The sequence below is a fragment of the Pelobates fuscus genome, chromosome 5 (genome assembly GCF_036172605.1).
Source record: "Pelobates fuscus isolate aPelFus1 chromosome 5, aPelFus1.pri, whole genome shotgun sequence".
Classification (NCBI taxonomy): Eukaryota; Metazoa; Chordata; class Amphibia; order Anura; family Pelobatidae; genus Pelobates; species Pelobates fuscus.
In genome coordinates, this window is record NC_086321.1 from 21,224,839 (window position 1) to 21,252,009 (window position 27,171).

General features: G+C 42.0%; 1 protein-coding gene across 3 annotated transcripts in view; it reads left to right on the forward strand.

The window, feature by feature from the left end:
- The first annotated feature begins 368 nt into the window (after positions 1–368).
- The window catches only part of FBXL17 (F-box and leucine rich repeat protein 17), a 532,799-nt gene continuing 505,996 nt past the window's right edge, over positions 369–27,171 (forward strand). For all 3 annotated transcript variants that reach the window (XR_010090864.1, XR_010090865.1, XM_063453643.1), the window contains exons 1-4: positions 369–1,761; positions 6,456–6,578; positions 12,810–13,067; positions 16,206–16,337. Coding sequence is in view for 1 of the 3 variants with exons in the window: in XM_063453643.1 (XP_063309713.1) it covers positions 439–1,761; positions 6,456–6,578; positions 12,810–13,067; positions 16,206–16,337 (1,836 nt within the window). In the remaining 2 variants the exon portion in view is untranslated. The remainder of the gene's footprint in view (positions 1,762–6,455; positions 6,579–12,809; positions 13,068–16,205; positions 16,338–27,171) is intronic.

The window sequence follows — 27,171 nt, forward strand, 5'->3', positions numbered from 1 at the left end:
GAATGACCCCCCAGTTTATTATTTCTGACTCAGTAGCCTTCACAGTGAGAGCTTTGCCAGCCTTGCTTCAAACATTGACCACAAGGCGGCGCACTCTCATTTCCTAGTGAAAGCTCCTCGGCAGCCATATTAACACCGGGCACGTTTCCCCAAGCAGCGTAGCCTGTTGCCATGGTTACGCACACACGGACATAGGCCATATGAGCCATTTTCCCCTAACAAAAATGTCCGCCGACCTCACGCCCGCCGCACGGCGAGAGGCGTCGCCGGGATATGACGCCATCACCCGCACCGCTCGGCCAATAGGAACACGGCATTGCTGCGTGCGGCTTGTGTTTTGGTGACGTCACTGCGGCGGTAACCAGAAAAGCAGGGACTAGCCGAAGCGCTGAGTGAGGAGCCGGAGGTGGCAGGACACAGCGCTCTGCTCTCCGCTATATGGGAGGCGGGCTGTGCCGGCAGCGCAGCGCCCACACTCCGGAGAGCCGGGGGAAGAAGAAGCAGCGGCCGGCCAGGGATTGCTTCCTCCGCGGGCCGTGCCTGCTCTGCTTCATCGTACAGCACAGCCAGCGGGACCGGGACCCCCCTCACAGCCAGCGGGACCCCTGGGAGGAGCGGGGCCCCAAACTGCTGTGCCCAGGACTGCTCAGGGGCCCCGGCCTGCTGTGCCAAGTGTCCCCCCCACAGGCAGACATGGTGTGCAAGAGGAAGAACAGCGGCGATGGGCCGCAGCGACCCTGCAAGCTCCCCCGCAGCGCCATGTCCGAGGAGCCCAGCGGCCCTGGCGTCCTGAGAGCGGAGCGCCAAGATGGAGGCTCCCCGGCTGCGCGGTCACAGGACGGAGACTGCCCAGCCGTACAGCCTCAAAACGCAGGCAGCTCCGCAGATGTTCTGCTTCGAGAGCACGGCGCTACAGCTGTACGTTCACAAGACGAGAGCGACCTAGCTGTACGGTCGCAAGAGGAGAGCGCCCTGACTGTACGGTCGCAAGAGGAGAGCGCCCTGACTGTACGGTCGCAAGAGGAGAGCGCCCTGACTGTACGGTCGCAAGAGGAGAGCGCCCTGGCTGTACGGTCGCAAGAGGAGAGCGCCCTGGCTGTACGGTCGCAAGAGGAGAGCGCCCTGGCTGTACGGTCGCAAGAGGAGAGCGCCCTGGCTGTACGGTCGCAAGAGGAGAGCGCCCTGGCTGTACGGTCGCAAGAGGAGAGCGCCCTGGCTGTACGGTCGCAAGAGGAGAGCGCCCTGGCTGTACGGTCGCAAGAGGAGAGCGCCCTGGCTGTACGGTCGCAAGAGGAGAGCGCCCTGGCTGTACGGTCGCAAGAGGAGAGCGCCCTGGCTGTACGGTCGCAAGAGGAGAGCGCCCTGGCTGTACGGTCGCAAGAGGAGAGCGCCCTGGCTGTACGGTCGCAAGAGGAGAGCGCCCTGGCTGTACGGTCGCAAGAGGAGAGCACTACAGCTGTACGGTCGCAAGAGGAGGGCGCCCTGGCTGTACGGTCACAAGACGAAGATTCTTCGGCTGTGCCGTCCCAAACCTGTGACCCCTCATCTGTACGCTTGACTTTACAGTCACAAGACCTAAGCCCATACACTGTTGAGCCCCAGTGCCGTAGGGTCCTGACCACACCGTCTCAGGAGAACTGCATCTCAGGGCCAGAGCTCAAGCCCCAGGACAGCTGCATCCCAGAGCCTAAGCCCAAGACCCAGGAGGAGGATACTGAGCAGTTTCATATTCATCAGTTGCCCTCATCCATTCTGCTTAAGGTGAGGCAGACTGTCGAGACCGTTAAGTCACTGCTCACACCAAAACCTTTTTACTTTTGGTGCGTTAGGATGTGGGTGATGGAAGGACAGCAACTGTTATATAGAATGTCATCTACAAACTAAATAAAGTTACAACATATTTCCTCTCAATAAGAGGGTTTGGTGGCACCTTCTAAACAATTCTGAAATGGTCACTTTCTGTGAAGAGAATATATTCCTTCTGATGATTTTTAATCTCAAATTCTTGCACAAAATTTCATAAAGTGTGCCGTGAAATTTGACTTTGAAAAAGTGAATGCTCTTCAATTGGATGGTGTAGTATGACAACCCATGATACTACAATTTTTGCTTAGTCTCCTCACTATTTCAACATGATTTGCATAATAGCCCTTAATAACTATTAGGATGATACTCAAATTTACCTTCTGAAAGAACATGGAATAATGTATAAAGCATCAGATTCTAGCTACGTAGTAAGGATGTAGAAGGGAGTAGCCATAAAATTACTTTGTCTAATCGTAAGCTTAAAGAGGCACGGTCACCCACATATTAACAATGAGTATTCAAGAAAGCTAGAATCTTTATGAAATCCTCATTATGACTGTTTGAAATTTCATTGAAATTCCAACCCAGTCAAGAGATATGGAGTCAAAGTAGGGACTACTTTTGTCTCTGTATTTCTCCTCCGCCTGACTTTCTTTGACACAAGGCGGAGTCTAATAATCAATTTCCCCCCAGCTGTCAGCAGTGACAGCTGCAGGAAATTGGCTGTATTTATGGAGGATCCCGTGGGGTCCTCCATGCATGTGCTAGAGTACAGAAGTTATGATGGCGCCAAAGAGGACCAAGATGGCAGTACTTGTGAGGGACAAGCGCCCCCCCTCCCCAGCCAATGGACCACCAGTGGCAGCACGGTCACCATCGGGGGACTTTGCGAATTTGGCAAAGCCCCCAAATGGTAACAGTGCCACTTTAAAGAATTACTCCAAGCACTATGACCACTTCATTTTCCTGCACATACAGAATTAATGAACTTTGCTGTTGGAGGAGTAACCAAGTATGGTAGTATGATAAGCAGGCATGGAAGAGAGTTGTGGGCTGGCTAATGTTACATTTGTGCATGAAAGGTAGCTGTTTTTCAGCCCGCGTAGCATGCTGGTGACAGACGAACAATGGCTTTGACCGTTCTCTTGGATGTCCCTCCCCCTGCAGTGAGGAGGACTCCTCAGTGTGGGATCTAAATTGAGTGTAACCTTTATATAGATAAGGGTGGGTGTTACCATACCAACAAGGCATTGAAGCCTGTCCCGTTACACTTGAACACACTATAACATATGTAGTTTTAAAGGACTCTGCATGCACTGTAATCACTACTAGCAATGGTTATGCTTCTGATAAACTGTCCTTGACCGCTAATATTTTACTACCCCACTTTCTTTGTATAGGGAATTTTTGCTTCCTCATCAAACTATCTAAACAAATGGACATGGCCATGTGAGCACTCCTTTACAGATTTGATGTGTACATTTTTACAGGACAGCTCTGGCAGAAAGACTGACGTGATTACACACTCCAAATGCTTAGATGGCTCAATGGGGAAGTGATGCTCCCTATTGGAAGGGCCAGGAGTGTTCAATGCAGGTGCCAATAATAATAAAAAAAATTACAGATGGCAAGGATATGAAAAATAAGAGCTTGGGTATTGTTTCCCAGCATCACCCACAGTACTCTTTTGTGGTTATAACCTTTGGATTGTCTTTTAATATCCTTTTTTTTTTTTTTTTTTTTTTTTGCAGTCCAGGTTTGAAAGATAGATGTAGCAGTAAATACTTGAAACCGTGTATTTAGAATTCCTATCCATCAACAAATGGTCCTCTGAAATCATGAATACTACGACCTTTACATGCATGCTTATACTATAGCAGTAACGTGCATGAGCAAGTATGTCATGTTAAATGTTCTGTTAGGGCACCGTAACAACCTAATCAAAGTTCAGTTGTTATGGTGCAAACAGGTCCCTGGTGATTACTTACTTGTAGGGATTAAACCGTTAACAACAGGTCCAACGCCAAACTTGGCTCTTCCGCGTTCCCATTAACATCCGGTTTCTGAAATTCAGCTAGAGAAAGCACAGACTGCTGCTGGGCAGAGGCATCTTTTTTTATATTAATTTTATTTATTATAAGTTAAATGCTTTTTGATGGAATAAAATATCTATAGATAGGTTCCTTCACCCTTCCCTGCTTAATTGAACATGTGTCTGCAGATATAACATAAACTTTTTCAAAGCAAACTTGTTACAAAATAAACATACAAAGTTCTGAATAAAACGTAATCCAGTGGTTATTCTGCAAATCAATGTACACCCATTGCCATAGGTAGAGGAACACTATAATGTTGGTGTTCTTAAAGTAGTTCTCCAAACATATGTGATCTGGAGATAATTTCATCATTATCTAATGATATATAGCAAAATCTGTTCTGATATAACTGTTAAACTAATCTGAAAACTGGTTGCACTGACTAGTGATTTAAATCAAATCCACTCTGCTGCTATAAAAGTTATGTCGTCCGGTCATTCATTGCATGATTTAACATTTTATTTATAAGTAAAATAATTATTTGCAGCAGTTTGCTATTCTTTGTACAGATTTGTGGAGTTCAAGCCTTTACCTTAAATGGGTTAACTTAAATGATCAGTATAACAATTTAACTTTGCAGCCAGTTGACACAGAGTAAGAAAAGCAATGGAACGAGACGCACTAGTAACTAGTCTTATGGCAGGATTGTCATACAAAATCGCAAGGTCTCTCAGTTCTTTCATTGCCAGGAAAGAGCCGGAGACTTAATTCGGTAAACAATTGGTGTAGTAGACAAAAGGACCATTAAACAACATTATCGCCACATCTCTTGAACCTACACCTCTGAATAACACATTATAAATGACCAGATGTGAAAATTTCTGTGAAATTACTGAAATGGCTTGATCGAAAATAGGACAACTCTGACTTCTTGCATCATAACCAAAACACTAAGCCCTATTGATTACTGTGCTTCCAGTCTCTTTAATACTAATGAAAAGGGGCCCCATGTGTCTCATAGTGGCCATGAATGGCTAAAGCCCCTATTCGTTTCCACCTCCCAGATGGTAGCATGCAGTGGTTGAGGTGCATTTTGCATGGATACTGTGGGTGAGGTGGTTAAATTAATTTGGCAGGTATTTTCCTGGGCTTCCCTAATGTGGTGTGCTGTGGATAATAAGTTAATACTTTCAGAAGTCAACTGTACCCCCCAAAAAAACGCAGGAGCAGTGGTTAGTTTAATAGATGTCAGCTTGCTTGTCTGCCTCCTCTTCATTGATATGTAACCTCTGCATATGAAAATGCTAAAAGGGTACCAAGCACACTGGCAATAATCTATCCAAACCAAGGTACATTACCAGGGCATATTCAACCATTCTGACACAAAATGGAAAAAATCGTACATACCTTTCCCTCTCTCCCTAATTGTATGGGGTTGGCGTCTAACTATCCTGTGTACTTGCAAAATAAAACCATACCAAACTGATGAAGCACAATAATGAATATATTTCGCCAGCTAGACAGGCATGCTTTGTATTGTAAAATAAATAGATAAAAATTCCTTAATGCCACCTCCACTTTAAAAGGTCTTAATGCAATAAGGACATCCTTCAAGCTCTAAGCTTAAATGCAAAATAAATATATATTAGCCTTAACGTTGATTCACATTCATGCATGGATCAATGTGACGTTATTGGTAGAGGTTTTTTTTTTGTGTGTTTCTGGGTGTCTTGGCATTATCCTTGCATTATGCCTGAGTGGTGTACTGAATCAGCTAAAGAGTGTTAGTGCTGGGTAAGCTATGTTGATTCAACTGTCCTTTATTTGTTTTTAAGGAGTCTTTCTAAATTACCCTGATTTTTTTTTTTTCTAAATTCTTAATTTCGATGTTTACAAAGATTTGCACCATTTGAGCGCGTAAACTAAAGAACATGGTTGGACTGGGTTGCGTATACTAGGCACGAATGCAGTAGTACTGCAGTGATTGCTGCAAGGCCTTATACGTTAAAGACATGTTAAGTTGCCACAAAAATTTCCCTAAAAAACTTTTCATGTTTAAGACAAAGATATTCAAAATAAAAATGTTTTTAACAAAACAAGTGAAGAGAAAGGTGGTCTCTCTCCGTTTAATGTGGCACGTAAACTAAATCATTAAATGAAAATTATGCTTTTGATTCTAGTCAAAGGATGTTACCTCAAAATTGTAATATAATAATGTTTTGAATGAAACTTAATCAAGTTTTTTTTTAAAGTAAATGTAAAAGAAGATATAGAAAAACTCAACTTTACCTTTTTGGATATGACGGGATGCTTCAGCCATGTACATGCACCTTGGGTCAGACAGTGTGTGAAACCCAACCGTTATGGTCTCTATTAGACCATAGAGACTGTCATTTTTCAAATAATTCCTGTCCAAAGGTCCATGTATATGGCTTAAGGATCCTGTCATATACTAAAAGTAAGGATGATTTTTTTTTATATATGTAATAAAAAAATTATATATATATATAATGCAACTTGAAGACAGGATTATATTGAAAGTTTGAGGAGACCGTTGTCCTTCAACAAATTTGAATTCTAGTTATATAACACTTTCAAATTTCTCTCTTACAGATATTTTCTAACTTATCCCTGATCGAGCGCTGTTTGTCCGCATCGCTTGTCTGCAAATATTGGCGTGACCTGTGCTTAGACTTTCAGTTCTGGAGGCAGCTGGATCTCAGTGGTCGGCAGCAGGTACTCAAGATTATAATTGCAAATTTATCAGATATAGAAATGAATCAAAGGGAATATGAGGACAAATTATCAAAGGACAGTCATTTTGAATTGCTTCTGTTACTGCATCTTGCCTCTTCCAATCAGCTGTTGCTGTGAGTGACAGCTGAAAGGAACACTGACATTCTGATTGTATGCGTTTATAGATGGTAGAATATTCTACAAAGGATTCTGTAGTCTTCTATAGAACCCTTCCTATGCACTCTTGTGAGCATCTGTTTGGAGCTGGAGAGGAGCATGGAGGTAGCGAGGGGAAAGAGGTTCGGTTATGCATGTCAATCTTGCCCCTGCACCCTACCATGAAAACAGTCAAGCCACATGGGGGAGGGTGGTGTCTGCGAAAATAAAAATGTCAGTTACGCCTGTCTTGCAAATAATACAGCTCTAAAAATAAATAAATGCATGAATTGGTGACATATAGCTATTATACTAATATTGCATTTACAACTTGGGTAATTGGTATAGATGGTTACACAATTGATGATTATTGTCTCGTTGGCCTCTATGTGTGATACTACTTTGTCACCCCAAACTTACGAATGTGACAAAAGGATAGGGCTTAAGGTGAGCTCCAATTCCTTTATCTGGTTAACAAAGATTAAGGTCCATCCTTTGTTAAGATTGGCAAATGTAGGAAAATGCATTAGACAACGTATTCCCTACTTTGTTTTTATGTTTTTAGATAAAACGCTCACAAAATGAAGGAAGAAAGAAAGAACAGATTCTGAAAGAGGGCGAGAAAATGAAACAATAGGAGAAAAGTACGTTTGAGGTGACAGAGCCACTTCAAAGGAACACTGTAGGGTCAGGAACACAAACACGTATTCCTGACCATATAGTGTTAAAAACACTATCTAGCCCCCTCGTCCCCGTTGTACTCATAAACATAGTAAAATCTTACCTTTATTCCAGCCTGCTGGTTCTGGCTCTGCCCCTGATCTGCTTCCTTGGCTGACCTCATCAGAAGTGATGATCTCAATGCTTTTACATAGGAGAAAGGGGGTGAGGCTAAACGCTATTACACAGTGCAGCACTGCCCCAGGAAGCACCTCTAGTCAGTGGTGTATTTTGGATCTGTGCTGCCCTAGGCATGACGGAACACGGACACCCCCTAATTTACATTTACCCCACCCATTCCTGTCAATGCCACACCTCTTCCTGTTAAAGACTTACACACACACACACACACACACACACACTTTGACTGACAGACACACTCTGATACACTGATTTGACACAACCTGACAGACACACATCACTCACTGACGCAGACACCCACTCACAGACACACACACTGACATGCATACACAATCACTCAGACACACACACACATTCACTGACACTCACTCAGACACCTACTGTCAGACACACACAATCACTCAGGCACACAGGCTCCCTCACAGACACACTCCCTCACAGGCACACTTACAGACACACACACAGGCACCCTCACATACACACACACACAATCACTCAGACACACAGGCTCCCTCACAGACATACTTACGCTCACTCACAGACATAAACACTCTCACAGACACACACAATCACTGACACACACTGACAGACACACACATACACTGCCACCGAACCAGACACACTGCCTGCCACACACACACTGCCAGCCAGACACACACACACACACTGCCAGCCAGCCACAGACACACACTGCCAGCCAGACACACACACACACACAGACACGCACACACATATATTCCTCCCCCCCCCCCCCCCCCCCCTCTGACATTCATAGATTATGGGAGATCTGGGTGGATTTTTTTTACCTGGGGTCCAGTGGGGCTGCTGGGGCAGGGAGGCAGGCATGTAGACAGTTGGCCGGCTAGCTGAATTCCAAGACGTCATATTCTGGCTCCCGGCATCACTCTGTGACGCGCGAGGGAGCTGAGCAGAGAGCTCACAAATCAGTGCTTCCTTGCCGCCTGCCTTGGATCTTAGCTAGCCGCCTGCCCGAGAATAACAAGGTATTTGCCTGGGCATTTGGGGGCGGCGGTTTTTGCTGCCCCCTGCATTGTGCCGCCTAAGGCAAATGCCTTGTTTGCCTCGTGGCAAATACGTCACTGCCTCTAGAAGCAATCAGAGGAGTGTCCCTAGGCTGTTATGTAAACACTGCCTTTTCTGTGAAAAGACAGCGTTTGCTGCAAAAACCCTGCAGGGACAGGCTATACTCATACCTCCAGTGTCAAACTGCTCACTTGAAAATGGTTTAACACTGACTGACTGGAGGGGGTGCCAGGGGACTCCTGGCACTTTAAGCAATTCAATGAGATGACATGGTCATAGTGCTTCCAATGTCCCTTTCTAAGCTTTTTTTTTTTTTCTTTCTTATATTTCATTATTATTAATTGAGAACTAAAATAACCCTTCCCTTCCTTCATCTCTAATATTCTTACTTTCCCTACTTCTATTTTCAACCATTCTTTATTTTCTCCCTCCGTTGCCTTCAATATTGTTTATAATGTACTTGTCGGTGTTGATTTCACTACAGATTCTTGGAATCCTGAGCCATAGTGAATTTTGTTGATGCATTTAATTAACGCTTGTAAACTTCAATGAAGAATAACTATTTATGTGGAAGTCCTTGTTTTTTCTCTCTAACTGCTAAATCAGTCTAAACATGAGTTACGACCGTCGGAATGTAAAAAAAAAATAAAAAAAATGCTGCATTTTAACCACATCTTTGGTGTTCAGCAATGTAATAAGAAGGCGTAGAAAAGTAATGCACTAAATATATATTTAAACTAAACATTGCTCTGATGGAAATCTGTGCATCCAATTGGAGAAAATCTAAAACTGTGATAAAGCTCAATTCTTGTTTGGGGTTTAGTACTATCTCCCAAACGTATGCTTGCTATGGTCAGTGCTTTGTTGTTTTCATAAATGTTTGGAGTGAACTCCTCCTGTTGCTGATAACTAGACTGTTTATGGATTAAAGGTCTGGACTATACTACTGGATAAACAAAAAAAAAATACAAAGTAACAAAATTGATTTAATGAACAGTACTGGCATATTAAGCTATTAAATGTAATAGTCCTATTTTGTGTCACAGAAACTTTAAACATGTTGTCTAAAGGATAGTCATACTATCCGTTGCACATGGTTATTCCTTCCGCCAGCCCAATCTGTGCCAGAAGTAGGGTGAATGCGAACAGGTCCTTCTGGTGGAACACTTATACAGCTGGTGATAAACTACACCTAGATATTCGCATGCGCATTACGGTGTCAGTACTTTGGCGCCAAATCCAAACAATTAGGCCTTGCAGACTATTTAAATCCAACCACAACTACCTGTCAGGCGGGTGCTGTTTAGCTCTGTTGTAGGTGTGCTTTCATCAGCCCTCAGTATATCTAGAGGCCTCCCAAGGTAAGACTTTTTTTTACTTTTGTTTTAGGCCTCTAGTCCGCCTGCTTAGTATATTGTAGTTAGGCATTCTATTTCCTTTTTCTAGTATGTCTAATCCTGAAACTGAACAGAAACCTGTGGAGAAAGGGGGATGTTTATACAAGTCCAATCATCTTCTCTGTGCTGCCCGTAATCATCCCATACCAGATGGTTATTAAAAGAAAATGTATAATAACTGTTCTAAAGAGGCAGCAGAAGAAGTTAAACAAGCTGGGGCTTCCTCTTTCCTGTCTTGGTTCCAGACCAGCCACCAGCAAACCTTTAGTGATATCAGGGAAGCAGCTATTCTTGCAGCTCAGTCTTCTGGCCCCTGAATGGGATGTAAGATCCGCAAAGATCGACTCCCGTTCTGATTCCTCAGGTAGCTCATCTTCTGAAGATTCCGATGCTTCATCTGAGGAGTTTTCCTTTCCCCATGATTTCTTACATATATCTATTTCCTAATTTTCTTTGTGTATGGAAGATAATGTAGAGCTAAGTAAGTATAAACAAATTAAATCCTTTTTGTTTACCCTAATCCTAAAGATCTCATGGTTTAGGGAGTGGAAATTTCCCTCCAAGGAAGCCATTATTACCAAACACCTTAAACCCATATTTCCCATTAAGAAGGAAGACAATAAGACATTAAAAAGTGAAAGTTGATTTACATGCTGGGCATGAAAACCACTCTGCCTATTGGAGACTTAAAGGATCACTATAGGGTCAGGAACACAAACATGTATTCCTGACCCTATAGTGTTAAAACCACCATCTAGGCCCCTCATGCCTCCATAAATATAGCAAAATCGTACTGTATTCAAGCCTGAAGCTGTAACTCTGCATGCTGTTTGCCTCAGAAAAACAAGCAGTCTGCTGACATCATCAGAAGTGGGAGCCTGATCCAATAACAATGCTTCCCCATAGGATTGTCTGAGACTGTCAAGGAGGCAGATCAGGGGCAGAGCCAGCATGATTCAAACACAGCCCTGGCCAATCAGCATCTCCTCATAGAGATGAATTGAATCAATGAATCTCTATGAGGAAAGTTCAGTGTCTGCATGCAGAGGGTGGAGTTACTGAATGTTTGGATGCATTTTAGGCAGCCATGACCCAGGAAGGATCTCTAACAGCTATCTGAGGAGTGGCCAGTGAAGTTATCACTAGGCTGTAATGTAAACACTGCATTTTCTCTGAAAAGACACTGATTACAGCAAAAAGCCTGAAAGTAATGATTCTACTCACCAGAACAAATTCAATAAGCTGTAGTTGTTCTGGTGACTTTAGTGTCCCTTTAAGTGAGTTACAAAATGCCAAAAATTAAAAGAATGTGGAAACTTCATTAATAAACATTTTTCTAACAAATGCAGCAGAGAGTATTTCCTTCATTACAGGATGTTATGTAGCTAAGGGTTTTGGTTGGATTTGCTTGAAAACCTATATCTGGGTGAATATAAAAGAGGATCTCAGAATATCAGAATGGTGTCTGACGTCTTGGCAGATTTAAGTTCAGAAGCCCTTCAACTAGCGGCCAAATCCATGGGCTGTCTGGCTAAGAGGTTGGTCAGTAGATGCTGCCTCAAAACACTCATGTGACATGCCATTCAAACAAGGTAGAAAGTTTGACTCTCGAATGGATGATCTTCCAATGGCAGAAAGTAAAATGGGATTTTTAGTCTAGAGAGCGAAAAAAAATTTTGAATCTTCAATCAAAATAAATCCTTATTACAGAGATTCCTTTTGCAGAAGCAGTTCAAGCAGCTATCAAAGGCTAACCTACCAAAGACAACAGATCATAGGTTAGTCTTGGGCCACTAATTCTGGTCCAAGCTGATACGGGGGACCCTGAGATATTGAAAGATACATGGGGTTCCTTGGTACTAGCAAGGATTTAAATGTTGCTTCTTTTTTTTTTACTGCATGACAGTTTATGCATACACAGCCATGTGGTGGTTAAGATAACAACATGGATACATTTCATTGGCTGTACATGTTTACAACTTCAAGCTAAACAAGCAATTCTCTAAACATAAGCTACACCTTATTTGACAACAATAAGCGTTAATGAAGGATAGGTTAGATAATGTAATCAATTTAACCTCAAACCCTCCTTCCTAGTTATCTTTAGACACACACACTTCTTCAGACTCTCTCCTCCCTGCTAAGTTCCACCTACAAGCAGAACTATAGAATAAAACTAGTGCAAGGTCATCAAGTGTATGTCTGTCTGTCAGTCTATCTAAATAATCATCCCTGCTAAATCTTGTACACAGGTGGGCCTCCCTTAAAGGGTCTCTTTTTAGCAAAACTCTCCTCTCAGATTCTCATAAATTCAATTCACAAGAATACATGCAAACTATTCCACTTTGTATTAAAACCTTTACAAATACACTGTTACACACCCATGTACCTGCATGCCCCCCTTCTCTCCCCTCTCCACTAGGTTTCTTCTTTCTAAGACTAATACATTTTACTTTATCCCAATATTATGATATCTGCTGGCACCAGGCTCCATTTTTTTAATGTTGTTTTTGATGGCTTTAGATATCAGCCCTGCAGCCACTAAGCTGCCAATACGCTACTAGCCACTGGCTAATGAGCGAGCTTAAATTGTGAATCCTGCTATAACCACTATAATTAGTTATAATTGTTATGTAAAGTTTATAAGGTTTTATGTTTCAGACTTCCATGAATGAAGACATTCTGTATGCAAATACCTTGCGTTCATTTGTTGTCTGAAATGGCTATTGAGTTTGTTTTTTCTTTTTTTCTACCTTGTTTTTATTTTAACTAGGTTAAAGATGGCGTACTAGAAAGAATTACATCAAGATATCAGAACTTACCAGAGATCAATATTTCTGACTGTCTGAATATATCTGATATGGGAATCTGCAAACTCGCGCAGAACTGTCCTGGACTGTTAAGATATACGGCTTACAGGTGTAAGCAGCTCTCGGATACATCGCTCATTGCACTTGCCACTCATTGTCCATCCCTGCAAAAAGTTCATGTTGGCAATCAGGACAGGCTCACAGATGAAGTGCTCAAACAGGTAATTTAATTTTAGTTTTCTTTCTCCCATCCATCAAATGTTATTGTTCACCTATCTTTAATTGGCTGCAATATTCACTATATGGCCGAATGTATGTGGACAAATGACCCCTTTTCATTCACTTTTCTCAATGGGGAGCTAACGAGAGTATTGGGAGCACCCAACTCGAGACTTCCTGATTGAAGCCAGGACTTGCATGGTGAGTTAATAGCAGAACTATCCTGTGCTGTTTTGCAAACTTTGAGGTTAAACAATTCATGAACTGTTTAATCTCTTATGTTAAGATGACGCACAGGACCTCCTCATAATCATAACTTCATTGCAATGAACTAGTTATGGTGCCTGGTGTGTCCCTTTTTTAAGATGATGCTTCTCTGGAAATATTGGACTTAATCCAGTTCCTGAATAACAGCCTCAGACTATTCTCACTGCTCCATCAAACTTTACAGTAGACACTATACATTCTGATAAATAGAATTCCCCTAGCATCCGTCATTCTCAAATACTTTCTTTATACTGCTAGATAGTGAAGTATGATTAATTTTTCCGGAGAACACATTTCCACTGCTCCAGAGTCCATGGTGGTGTGCTTTACATCCACTCCAGCCCCTAGTTGGCATTGCACATGTTGATTTTTAGGACACTATTGGCACCCAGACAGGGCCAGATTAAGAGCCCAGGGCCTGGTGCTGAGAATTAGGAGGGGCCTAATTACAGAATCTTATCGACCAAAAACACTAAAACAGTCATACCTCTCAAGCGTTATGTATCTGGTGGAGATGGTGCCAGAGGGAAACTCATAGGATGCAGCTATAAGAAAACGCAGATTCTCTTAAAATATGCTAATCTCTCTCTAATGCTTTCATCTTTCAAGTAAATCCATTTCCCCTAACAGCAGTGTCCAGTGAAGCAGGAAGTCAATGGGTGGTGTAAAAGGGTGGGCCACTGACACGAATCACGTGACTAGAACTGCTAAAAGGAGCGAAAATGCCCAAAAAGGGGGCATGTCTGCCCAAAGAATTGGAAGGCCAGCCTGGCATCAATGTCCCTATTTGTCAGTGTCCCCATGCCACCCAGTCCACTAGTCTCCCAGTGTCTGTGTCCTCATTGCTCAGTGTCCCCATGTCTCAGTGTGTCCTGTGTCACTAGGATACTAGGGGACACTGAGAGACATGGGGACACTGAGAGACATGGGGACACTTGGGGATACTGAGAGCAGGGATGGCCTTAGGAGTGTGCGAGCTGTGCGGCCGCACAGGGCGCCATGGAGCAGGGGGCGCCCTGTGGCCACACAGCTCACACATGGCCGGGTGACAGTGGAGCAAAAAAATCAATAAAAAAATCAAGGTGGCGGGGCTTATCGCGGGGCTTATACCTACCCAAAGTCCCTGGTAACTGCTGCACAGGAAGAGGGAAGCAGGAAGGAGTTCCTGCTTCCCCAACAACTAACTGCTTCCACTCTCCCTTCCAGCCATAATGGAAAGAGGTAAGTCTGTGTGTGTGTCTGCCTGAGTGTGACTGTTTGCCTGTTTGTGTGACTGTCTGTCTTTGTGCCTGCCTGCCTGTGTGTGTGTGACTGCCTGTGTGTGTGTGACTGCCTGTGTGTGTGTGACTGCCTGTGTGTGTGACTGCCTGTGTGTGTGACTCCAATTGTGTGTGTTGCTGTGCCATTGTGTATGCCTATCAGCGTGAGTGTCTGCATGTCTGTAACCGAGTCTGTATGACTGTCTGCTTGTAAAGGAGTATGTGTGACTTTTTGTGACTGTGTGCCTGTAACTGTTCGTGATTGTGTGCCTGTAACTGTGCCTTTAACTGTGTGTTTGGCTTTGTGACTGTCTGCCTGTAACCGAGCATGTGTGACTGTGTGTGTGTGTGTGTATATATAAGGCAACTTGGGGGGGTGGGGTGCCGTGAAGACTTTTTGCACAGGGCGCCTAAAGGCCGGCCCTGACTGGGAGACATGGAGACACAGACACTAGGGACACAAAGACATGGGGACACAGACATTTTGGGACAATAAGACACTAGGGACACTGAGAAACATGGGAACACAAACACTGGGAGACTAGAGGACACTGGGAGACATGGGGACACTGAGACACTAGGGACACTGGCTGGGAGACATGGGGACACTGGAAGACATGGAGACACTGTGTCATTAGTGTCTCCGTGTCCCAATGTGTCTCACAGTGCCTGTGTCCCCAGGTCTCCCAGTGTCCCCATGTGTCCCCTAGTGTCTCAGAGTCCCCATGTTTTTTCAGTGTCTCCAAGTGTCTGTGTCCCCAGGTCTCCCAGTGTCCCTTCATGTCTCAGTGTCCTAATGTCTCCCTGCAGCCTTTCCCCTCATCCCTCACTGCCCTGAACTGTAGTCTGTCTCTGCAGGCTGGGAGCTGCTGTCTGATCTCTCTGTGCTGTGTAGCTGCTCCCTCGCGGATCAGTGAGTAGAGATATGCTTCCTATCCCTACCTCTCTCCACACACACTGACCCCTACTGGCCGGCGCTGGTATTGCAGAGTAATCTCTGTTTATACTGAACAAAAATATCTGCATCTGTATTGCGATATTACTGCAATACTGGCACGGCCAGACAGCCTCAAATACCATCTGTGCCAGTAAAATACCAGTCAGGAGGAAAACTTAAGAGTAGGGTGTAAAAAAACCAAAAAACAAAAAATGTAAAAAAAGAAGCTTTAGCTCCATCATCCCCTATGTTAATCCAGCCCTGCACCCAGACCTCTTAATCTGATTGAAGTTGTCTGGGTGCAGTGTCCCTGCCCCTAAATTGTAAAACACTGTAGAGACTTCCTCTAGTGGCTGTCTACCAAATAGCCACTAGAGGCACTTCATGCAGTTCCACAGAGTTTAAGTCCTAACACTTTGTGTCCAGTGTCTTGAAAAACCCCATAGGAAAGCATGAGTTCTTCAGTGTGATTCAATGTCTGTCTGTTTATATTTTATGGCTATATGCTGGATATTCACCTATTAATAGATGAAACACCTGAACTCAATAATTAGTAGGGCTGTCCACATACCTTTGAACATATAGTGTATGTTAAGAAATGACATTTCAGAAAACTGCTTAAATTTACATTGGTTAATACAACTTTATGCTGATGGTAATGTCATAATTTTTCACAGCTGGGCACTAAGTGCAGAGAATTGAAAGATGTTCATTTTGGCCAGTGCTACGAGATCTCTGACGAAGGACTGATAACCATTGCCAAAGGAAGTCCAAAACTGCAGAGAATTTATATGCAAGAAAACAAATTAGTAAGTGGTGTCTGGATTCACAGATGTCAATTGCTGCTTAACTCTTTCAGAGTCAGAATTATGAAGCAACGCGTTGGGTACAATTGGCGTTAACAGTCTCACTTTATTGTATTGGCTGTCTATGGCTTTGATCTTGTTGAAATGTGCAGTTTGTCTTTTTTTCTCTTAGAGAACATGCACGAAGCTTGTTGAAATTAGATATTTTAATGAACACTAAAAAAAACAATCTCACTTATAAATTTTGCAGTTATAGTGTCATTGCTTAATATTTTAATACTAGGGATTAGGAGTATCATATATGAAAACAAAAAAAATCCTTAAATTAATTAATAAATTACTGGTCATTCATAGCGTTCCGACTCTCATGATACAGGTGACTGTAGTTTTTAATGTAGCCCATATTGTTTGCCCCAAGATGGTCTTTTTGAAAGTCATAGCTAAAGGGAGAGGGGACAACTTTGTTTGTAAAGTGCCAACATATTCTAAAGTTCTGTACAGTAGGTGGACCAACAAACAGGTAGTTGCGACCAGACAAGTTGGACGTACGGGAACAGTAGGTGGAGAGGTTAAATGAACGTACATTCCAAGGGTAGTCGGATATAATAACAGAAAAGGTAAAATGTATTTCAGACTCCATAAACGTTGATTGCTGGGGATTGAGAATTTATGGTACAAGGAGATCTTGATACAGTTGTAGAAGAGATAGTAAAGCAGGTTAGTGTGAGAAAAGAGAGAGATGGAAGGGTGTTAACAGTTTAATTGATGTGCTTTCTCGAAGTGAGTTTTTAGGTATTTTTAAAAAACATTTTATGAAGCAATGGAGACTGGGTGGGAGTTTAATAGAGTGAAGAAAGGGAACTCCATAGGAATTGTGCAGTCTAGAACATGAGAGCAAGTACGAGCAGAGAACAGACGCAGGCAGCATGAAAGGGACACTATAGTCACCAGAACAACTACAGCTTATTAAATTTGTTCTGGTGAGTAAAATCATTACCTTCATGCTTTTTGCTGTAAGCACGGTCTTTTCAGAGAAAATGCAGTGTTTATATTACAGCCTAGTGATAATTTCACTGGCCACTCCTCAGATGGCTGTTAGAGATCCTTCCTGGGTCATGGCTGCCTAAAATGCATCCAAACATTCAGTATCTCCACCCTCTGCATGCAGACACTGCACTTTCCTCATAGAGATTCATTGATTTAATTAATCTCTAGGAGGAGATGCTGATTGGCCAGGGCTGTGTTTGAATCATGCTGGCTCTGCCTCTTTGTCAGTCTTAGACAATCCTTTTGGGGAAGCATTGTGATTTGACCAGGCTACCACTTCTGGTGATGTCAGCAGGCAGTGGGCAGGTCTAAAAGAAACGGACAAAATCTGCAGACTTGAATACAAGTAAGTTTTACTATTTTTAGGGAGACATGAGGGGGCCAGGCGGGAATTCATGTTTGTGTTCCTGACCCTATTGTGGTCCTTGAATCAAGAACAGAACGGGATTATGGTCAGAAGGGAGATAAGTTGTTGGTTTTTCAACAGTGCTAAAAGCAGAGGAAAGGTGAAGAAGCGTTACAGGTTTAACTATTAAAGTGAATTGTTAGAAAATCAAAGTGAATTTATAGTTTAATACCAGAATAGCTGAGTTGGGGGAAAAAGTGTGCGTGTGTCCGGATTTACATATTGTGTGCCTGTAATCACCGTATTCCCAAGTACCTCCATGTATCTCCCCAAACTAAAAAGTGTGTGTACATATAGTATTTTGCTTTTAGGAGCTCTAAGCACTACCCCCATGTGGCTCACACTGTGCATGTTACATCACAAAGTACTAGAGAGGAGCCAGCAGAGGGCCATATTTAGAGCTATAGCACCCACAACTATATCTAGCTGGACTGTATGGGTGTGACAGGGAACTCTGGCTGTTCTCCTGACTACAAACAGCGCTCTAAAATGACAGGAGATAGGGAATTCAGATTAGTCGCCCCCACCAGACATGTGCCTGTAGGTAGTTGCTTACTCTGTCTAACAGGAAATCCGTATGTGTGTTCTAGAATTATGTTTAAAAATGGCGGGAGTGATGGGAGGGCAACTTCTCGAATTGATGTCAGGTATGTGAGATATTCCTTGTAGGGGTTATATAGGGCGAGAAAGTATGTGTATGTGTATGTGTGTGTGTGTATATATATATATATAATTTTTAATAGCACATATTTATGTTTAATAGAACATACTGTACACCGACTGCATTTGAGAGATTGCATCAAAAAGATTCACAACTCACCGCAAGGCATGCAGGTAGATTCATAAATATTTGGATAATGAAGTACTACTGCAGGGATCTAAAACTCTGCCCCTCCCCAGATATTAATTGCCTACAATTCTCTGAATTCTTTAAATGCAATACATGGCAGGAAAATCATGGGAAGCATTATTGGAGCAGGAATTTAGCAGTTTAGAAAATACATTTTGTAGTTTAAATGTTAATTTGGGCTCAAAGTGCAAATGGTCTGCTTGGAAGTGCATGGCCAATGGTCCAATCCAATACTCCATTTGGGACCTGATGCACAGCTTCTCATAGGATATTTTCAATGCTGTCATATGAGATGTCCCGTCACGTGATCAAGGTCAGTGCAGCAGAAGAGCCTCGAGAGGTGGGTTTAACCCTGCCTTCACGATAATCCAGCATGCTGCCCACCTCCACAACATGACCCTCCGGCATGCTGCTCGCCTCCACGATAATCCAGCATGCCGCCCACCTCCACAACACGACCCTCCAGCATGCTGCTCACCTCCATAATCCCTTAGTTTGCCGCCCGCCTGCACAACTCCCCGGGTGGTCGCCCACTGGACCCTATAGCTAACATTCTTTTGGTGATTATAGTGTCCCTTTAAAATGTAATAAATATTGTAATGTTGTACGATTTATGCCACTTTGTCCTCTAACAAAGCTAAAATGTATATACAAACCTTGCTTGCTAACTATAAGTGTAGTCTCCTTTTTTATTATGGTATATCTGTTTAGGTTCTTTGATGATTCTTCTTTTTTGTGATCTACCTGTAGATGGCAGTATAGTATCAAGTATTTATTTGCCTACTAAATCAAGATAAATCTATCTGAATATGTGTACATGTACCTTATACATTTAATAGCGTCACTAATATTAGTCTGTTTAATTCTACATGTGCTAATAGAGTCTGTAAAGATCACATGAATTTCAGTACTCCAATAATTTGAGTTTTTCTGAACCAAATGCTACAGTTGATTTGAGTTTTTTTTTTTTTTTTTTTTAAAACAAAACCTTTTTTGGATTTTACTGCACCAATATTGGGACTTTCTCCCTGTGTGGGATGATCTCAATAAAAAGTTTCTCTGACTAAGAAGTTATAAGTGGGGAGGGGGAGGGGGAGGGGGGGTTGTACTTTGCCCTCCACTTTTTATTTTTTTTAATTCTAGGTTTGTATTTTGAAATTTACACTTGGCTTTATCCTTGCCCTGGAACAAACTCATCCCTTATGAGGGATACTGGCAGTGCGCTGATTTGTTCTCTTATTGTAGCTGTTATTGAAAGTTTGTGTTGTGTTTGCAAATGTACACACATAACATTTCCTTTTCATGAAATAATAATGCGTCTGTAAAGCAATTGCTTTAATGCATTCTTTACCCCTTACTCATTAATGGAGTTAATTGTTTTATTTGCGATCTGAATCATCTTCTTATAACATCCCAATAATAGATCAACTAGACAAGTGCACATTGTACACAAAATCAATTTCAATTATCAGAATGTTTTTTTTTTTTTTTTAGAAATGAGCATTAACAATGATTTGACACAAATGGCTATTTTGTTTCTTGCACACAGATTTTAGAAGAGTTTGTGCAATTCTTGCCCCAAAGTGGATATATTATCCACTACCAAGAGCAGTGCTGAAGGAAATGGAATTATTTGTATAGTGGATTTGTTATTTGATGTTTAGTGTTGTCAATAGAGTTGCTGTTAATGGATAAAATAAACGAGCCTCTAAAAAATGCTTTATTTTTTTAATTTCCCCTTCTTCTTCTCAGGTACTCCTGCACTTAGAGAAATATTTGAAACACAATAACCACTACAGCATGCTGTAGTGGCTATGGTGCCAGAAGTGACCTGGCGCTCCTAATCTGTAAGTAGTCACACCGTTTTAAAACAGTTTGATGTCTTAGCTCGAGTTGGCTGAACATCGCTCCCCGCCTCTCCTCTTTTGCGCTGCTCTCTTGCTTGGACCTTCTGTTTGTTCTCCCGAGCTCTTTGAGGGGCTGGGAGCAGTGCAGGCAGATCCCAAGTAAGAAGTCAAACCATTCCTAAACAGTTTGACTACCTACTTACGGCTGGCACCATCAACACAACAGTGCGCTGTAGTGGTCATGGTGCTTTGCCTGTTCCTTTAAAAGTGGATTCCTCACCCGTTTGTTTTCCTCTCCTTGCATCGTTATGATTGTGCTCCCCTTTGCCGTTCTGTCAATTTTATCTTTTTTTGTAATGGATTCTCAGTATCCGGGTGCCGCCATTTTGTTTTCTTCTGTCCATGATGTCTACAGCTTGCCTTGCTGTTTGGTTCTTTTGATGTCTGGATTGTGGGTAAATTAACTTGGCAACTGAAATGGAACTTCGCTTAAAGAAACGCTTTGGGCACCAAAACTGCGTGCCTAATTGGATTTGACATGTTTTCAGTCCCCTATTCATGTTACTTTATTCTCCACGTTCAGAACAGTTTTGCTTATAAATTAAAGAAATTTGGCAGCATTCTCCACTCCATTAGCTATGCCACCCATTTTCATAATACAAGCCAGAGGAAAAACATTAGATTCTGTTAAGTTTTGTTAGATCCCATAGTGCTTTTTTTATATCGGTCAGAGCTCTTCAAACGTCTATACTGTTGGCCAATAAGGAGGTAGATCGCTTAGTTTGTTACATCACACTCTTTATAGCTCTCTTTTATATGCACTCTCTGTTTGGCATGCTATTTCTTTGCCCATCCTGAATCTATTGGAATAACCTCAGTTATTGCATACTTCATAAATGTGTTTACTTAAAGATCCCATTGTCCATGCTCTGATTAACATTAATAGAAGCGATCTATGTGATTCATCAAATCTTTATTAAGGGAGCGCACTGCACCATCACTGTATAGATACATGTATTACAGCTCAGTGATTATAATGCATAGAGACTCTGAGTTGTCAAACTGTTGAGAGAGTTCTTAACAAAATGGGGGCTCTCCCCTGCATCCAGACAGTGACCCCTCCTTAGCCCCACCTATGATCTGCTGTGATAGGCTAAGAGTGCTGGGGGTGGGTTATCCCAGAGCTCTCAGTATATCACAGTTCTCCACATTGGACAGAACTGATATTAACAATGTCGAGGTGTAAAGTCCACGTGATCAGTGTGGCTGAGAAGGTTGCGATCTTTGGATGCCTATAGCGGTCATGTTATGTATTATATGTGGAGGACTGTGTGAAATTCTGCTGGAGTTTGTACCTGCAGTTTATTTCAGGACACACATGGAGCACTGGGCACTGCAAAAGGCTGATTTTGGGTAGAGTAATCCTTAATGTGACAATAGCCCTTTTCCTCCCTCCCTCGATTGTTAGAAGTCTTTTTTTTTTGGCTGATGTCCCAATGATGCAGCCAGAGACAGCGTTACACCTCAGATAGCAGAGGGTTAAACTCTGTATGTGCAATGTTTTATAGCAAAATGCTGCACATACAGACTCCAGGCACCATGATCACTTAAAATCAGCACAGTGGTTATGGTGCTTCGAATCAATACAACCTGTGAAGGCCTGTTTTTCCCAAGGTCATTTGGAGTATTTTACAGAAAGTATAGTATATGAAACGAGTCTGCATCGATAATGTAACGAGAGCCCAAAGATTAGAGACTATGAAACATTCTTGCGGGTTTATTATCTTGGAAAGATAGATTATGTAGCAAAGCAAGGAACTAGAGAATGCTGGTTTGAATTTCCCTCTTGTCTATGCTGTCTGACTAAGTATTATAGAGGTAACAATGATCAGATCCGTGTTGGAGTATATTGGGATGTATTGCTTGCCAGTATCAGCTCCTAGTTATTCTGATAGTACTCTAGAGTGCAGGTCTGTCTGTCTAGAGATTGTAGTAGAAAGGAGTTACTCTGGGAGCCTTCTGAAAGTAACCAAATCCTGACGAGGGACAACACTTCTTTTATGGATTCTTTAAATAGAAAAAAAGCCAACTTTTTATATTTTCTTGTCTTGTAAATAAGCATATACAGCAATTTCACTGACCACTCCATGATTGGAAATACGGCTTCATGCATTCCTGCTTTAACATTTTTTTTATATGTATATACACATTTTTAAATGTTTTTATTTTTCTCTTGTAATCGGCTTATTGTAATCATTGTATCTTCTAAATGCAACAATTGCTCTCTTCGAAAAGAAGCCTAGGAAACGATTTTAGTTTAAATTGTAAATTCACGACATCCCTGTTCTCCTCATCTTGTGCGGATTTTGCAGCCAGTAGGGGACTAAACGTTTTTTGTGGAAAGCTGTATTAAGGCTTTGTAGATGAGCAATCTAGAGTATTCTTTTCCAATTTAGTATAAAACATTATACTAAAAACAGGCGTGAGGTGCAATTTGGCTCCCCCTAGGTATGACTTGTCCACCTAGTGCTGGTGAAATATAAAGCTTCTTTAACTCCATTTTTAATATTAAAATATCTGTTATCTTCTTTGTGGGCTTTTTATAGTTAATTTATATGTGTGGGATTTCACTAAATGTAACTTTTTTGTTTTTTTTTTACTTTAAAAAGTTACACTTTGAATATTCTTGTCAAAAACAAACACATAGTATTGTTTGAGCATACCTACATACCCCAGACAAAACGCACACATATTTATGTGTTGTAAATGCCCCCAAAAAGTTTAAAGCTAATTTTGAAATGTACACAATTGACACGGAAAGCAATGGTGTGTTTCTCCGCCATGCCTTGGTTTCCATGGAGATTGCTCCGGTTTCTATGAAGATTGCCCAAACTACTTCTCAGATCTTCCCAGCGCACTGCAGCAATGTATTGCAGGCTACGCATTAACATAAGCCCCATCATCGTTTTGTTTACTGTTTCACAGCTTGGTTTATTTTTGACAGGCCACCATATACCTTATTCCATTTTTGAGGATAGTGGTCTAATGTTGCTCTACAATTTACATTTTTCTAAACTCTCATTTAATTTCTGCTAATCTTTTCTGATACATTTCCAGTTAGCCATTCTATTCAGGTTGCAGAGTATATCAATATGTTTTTGTTTGTTTTTATTTTTTCTTCCTACTCTCAGATATATATCCTCCAACCTGGCCTTTACTTGCCTAATGGAAAATGGTCGCTGTACTAGTAAATCACAAGGGCCACACTACAGGTTCTCTTGTATATGTATGTCATAGCCATGGCAACATAAGTATGTGGCGATGCATCCAAACATTTAAAAAAAAAAATTTTTGTAAAACAATCTATATTCAAGATTGTGAAGGTAATACACTACTGACCTATGTGGAGGTTAGCGTCTGTGCCTGCATGTTCTGTAAATACTGTAACTGTAGAGGTAAGTAAACATACTGCTTCATTTCAATAGTTTAATGCATTGTTGATATTTTCATTTCTGTCTAAAGCTTGTATGCTGTAAAGAAGGCTTTTATTTTGGCATTCTGTGTGACACAGTAATATTTATGACCTCTGTTTTCTGCTTTATGTACATACAGTTACATGTAAATCCCGTGTTCCCTATCCCATCACAAACAGAGATTTTTAAGATCTACTTTGTTTCCACTGGCTCCTTCATTCCAAAACAGATTTTACAGATTAGGGGCTAAAAACATGCGAACCATAAATATTTCGAAGATCCAGTTTTTGGATGTCTTTATTATTATGTCTTTATTACTAAAATGTGTGTTGTCTTGGAAACTTTGCTCCTCCCTCTTGCAACCTCTCATGGACCGTGCCTTCCTACCCTAGAGGCCTTCTCCCCAGCTACAGAACAGGAGGTGGCTTCGCTTTTCCTCTCCTCTCGTCCCACCACCTATTCGCTTGATCCAGTACCTTCCCACCTTCTCGGATCTCTGTCCCCTTGTCTTGTACCATCCTTAACACACATTCTTAACTGTTCTCTTTCATCTGGTTTTGTCCCTTATTAAAGTTACAAATGACCTAATCGCAGCTAAATCCAAAGACCACTACTCCATACCAATTCTTCTTGACCTCTCTGCTGCCTTTGACACTGTTAATCATGTCCTGCTTCTCCAAACTCTTCAATCCCTCTGCCTCTGTGACACTGTCCTCTCGTGGTTCTCCTTTTATCTCTCCCAACGTTCATTCAGTGTCTCCTTTTGCAATGACACCTCCTCCTCTCGCCCTGTCTCGGCTGGAGTCCCCCAAGGATCTGTTCTTGGTCCCCTTCTGTTCTCTCTTTCTTTATACTGCCTCTCTTGGCAAACTCATTAACTCCTTTGGATTCTGCTACCATCTGTATGCCGACGACACCCAGATATATCTCTCCTCCCCTGATCTGTCCCCCGCGGTCCTGCAATGTGTCACTGCTTGCCTTTCTTCAATTTATGATTGGATGTCCTCCCGCTTTCTGAAACTCAATCTCTTTAAAACTGAGCCTTTTGTTTTTCCCATTCATAATGCTGATCCTCCTCCTTTGCCCTACATATCCAGTATATTGCTAAAACCTGTTGATTCCACCTTAAAAATAGCACCTGCATCCGCCCCTTTCACACGCAAGATTCTGCCAAAGAGCTTGTTCATGCTCTGGTAATCTCTTGCATGGCTTACAGTAATTCTCTCCTAGTTGGTCTCCCCGAAATCCGAACTGTCCCGCTACAATTGGCAACGAATGCTGCAGCCAGGCTGATCTTTCTCACCCGTCGTTCCTCCCATACCTTGCCTCTCTGTTGATCCTTACACAGGCTTCCTGTATCATATAGGTGTCCTTTCAAAATACTAACCCTTGCCTATAAAGCTCTAGCCCTCTTACATTTCTTCCATGATTCATAGATATGCCCCTTCTCAGTCTGTCCCCTCTGCCGGTGACCTTCTCCTGTCCGCGCTTGCGGACGGCTCCCTTGTTTTGGAACAGCCTGCCTACCCCTATTCTTCAATTGTTTAAGAAGTCCCTCAAAAGACACCTGTTCAGAAATGCTTCTGGACTCCCAGAGTAACTTATCTATACTTACCACAATCTGTCTCTTGCTCTCTCCTAAAGAGCCACACTCCACTCTCACCTCCAGCTCTGCTACTTTTCCACCTTGTTTGGTCCTTATCTACCTATTGTTCCTGTGTCACTGTGTAATTGTCTCATTTATTGTAAATTTCCTCCTTTCATAATATTGTGAAGCGCTGCAGAATTAGTTGGCGTTATATAAATACCAATAATAATAATCGGTAAGAGCAACATTAGTTTTAAAGGAATTTCTTTTGTCTGGGTTTTTTATATTTCTTATACATAGCTGCACATCACCTAAGAGTTCTGTCTTTCAGCCCTTAGTGAGTTTTACTCTGACGTTCGGGACCGTATGACATCTTGTGTCAGAGCAATGCACAGGATTCCACAGAGAGCCGGCTTCTAACTACTGCAGTTGCACCTGGTGGGAGACTTCACTATCCCAGACGGATTAAGTTCTGCTTTACACTGTCGCCAAACTGATTGCTACCAATGTATGTAAACCCTGTCTGTCTCCCTCTCTCTGGCTTTTAACAGTTTTATACTAGTACCTGTATGGGGCACGTCATTACTATGAGGCGGCATTCTGTGTGCTGATCACCAGGGCTTGCTGTGAAAGTGTTAGCGCTGTTAGAACTATAAAGTCCCTAATTTTCAAATTTGGTCGGCCACTTTCTACAACTCACTTGTGGATTACTCTCCAGTCCTGTTATTTATTTGTATTTTTTTTATTTTTCCCGTATTCTGTTTTAGAATACGTATAGGTTTAAAATGTGACTCCTTTTGCCAAGTTAAAAAGTGACTTGCAGTCGCCAGTACTGCTCTGTACTTTGCAGTTAATGTTTTGTCAGTGCGGTCCGTGCATTGTTTTTTTTAGAAATGTTTAGATTCTGATCTGGCATGTGATGTGTACTTTGTGTGGCTTTAGTGCAGAATGTTTACTATTTGGTAATGTGGTAAAGAAAGGCTTAACGCGCCTTAATCTATGTTTATTTAACTCGTCCCCACAACCTTACCTCTAAGGAAAATTTCCGTCCTGTCAACAAGAAGCAAATCAGGTCCAAGCCTTTTTGCTGGAGGTGTTCCCTAATGAATTTTATTTCTGCATGTGTTTCCTATTCAGCTGGCAAGATGTTCTTCACTTTATAGAAGGTTCTCTGTAATGATAATTCAAACCATATAGAACTCCTTTTATAAATAAAATTCACAATTACTGCACTGTTTGTAATACTGTCCTGCTTTTCTCAAGAATATGCACACTTTTTGTTTCTTCCAAAGACTTGACTCTCGTTATTCTAAAATTTGTTGTAAACCGTGACGATGGAGAGGTTCAAGTTATTTGACTGTTAGAATTTAAGAGTGACAAGAAAACTTTGATTTAGAGTAAACTGCTTGTCCATCTTTAAATGTAGGTGGATGGTGCATAGAACTTTTTACAGGTAGAATGATTGACTGCAGATAATCTACATGAAACAATCATTTAAATGGAGCTGGTGTGCTTAGGTGGGCCTGTCCCTTATTGGGGTCATTATTTTATTTCACAGAAACCCTCCAGGAGATATTTTTCCGTATAGTGGCAAATTAAGATGTGCAAATGTTTTGGGTTTTTTTT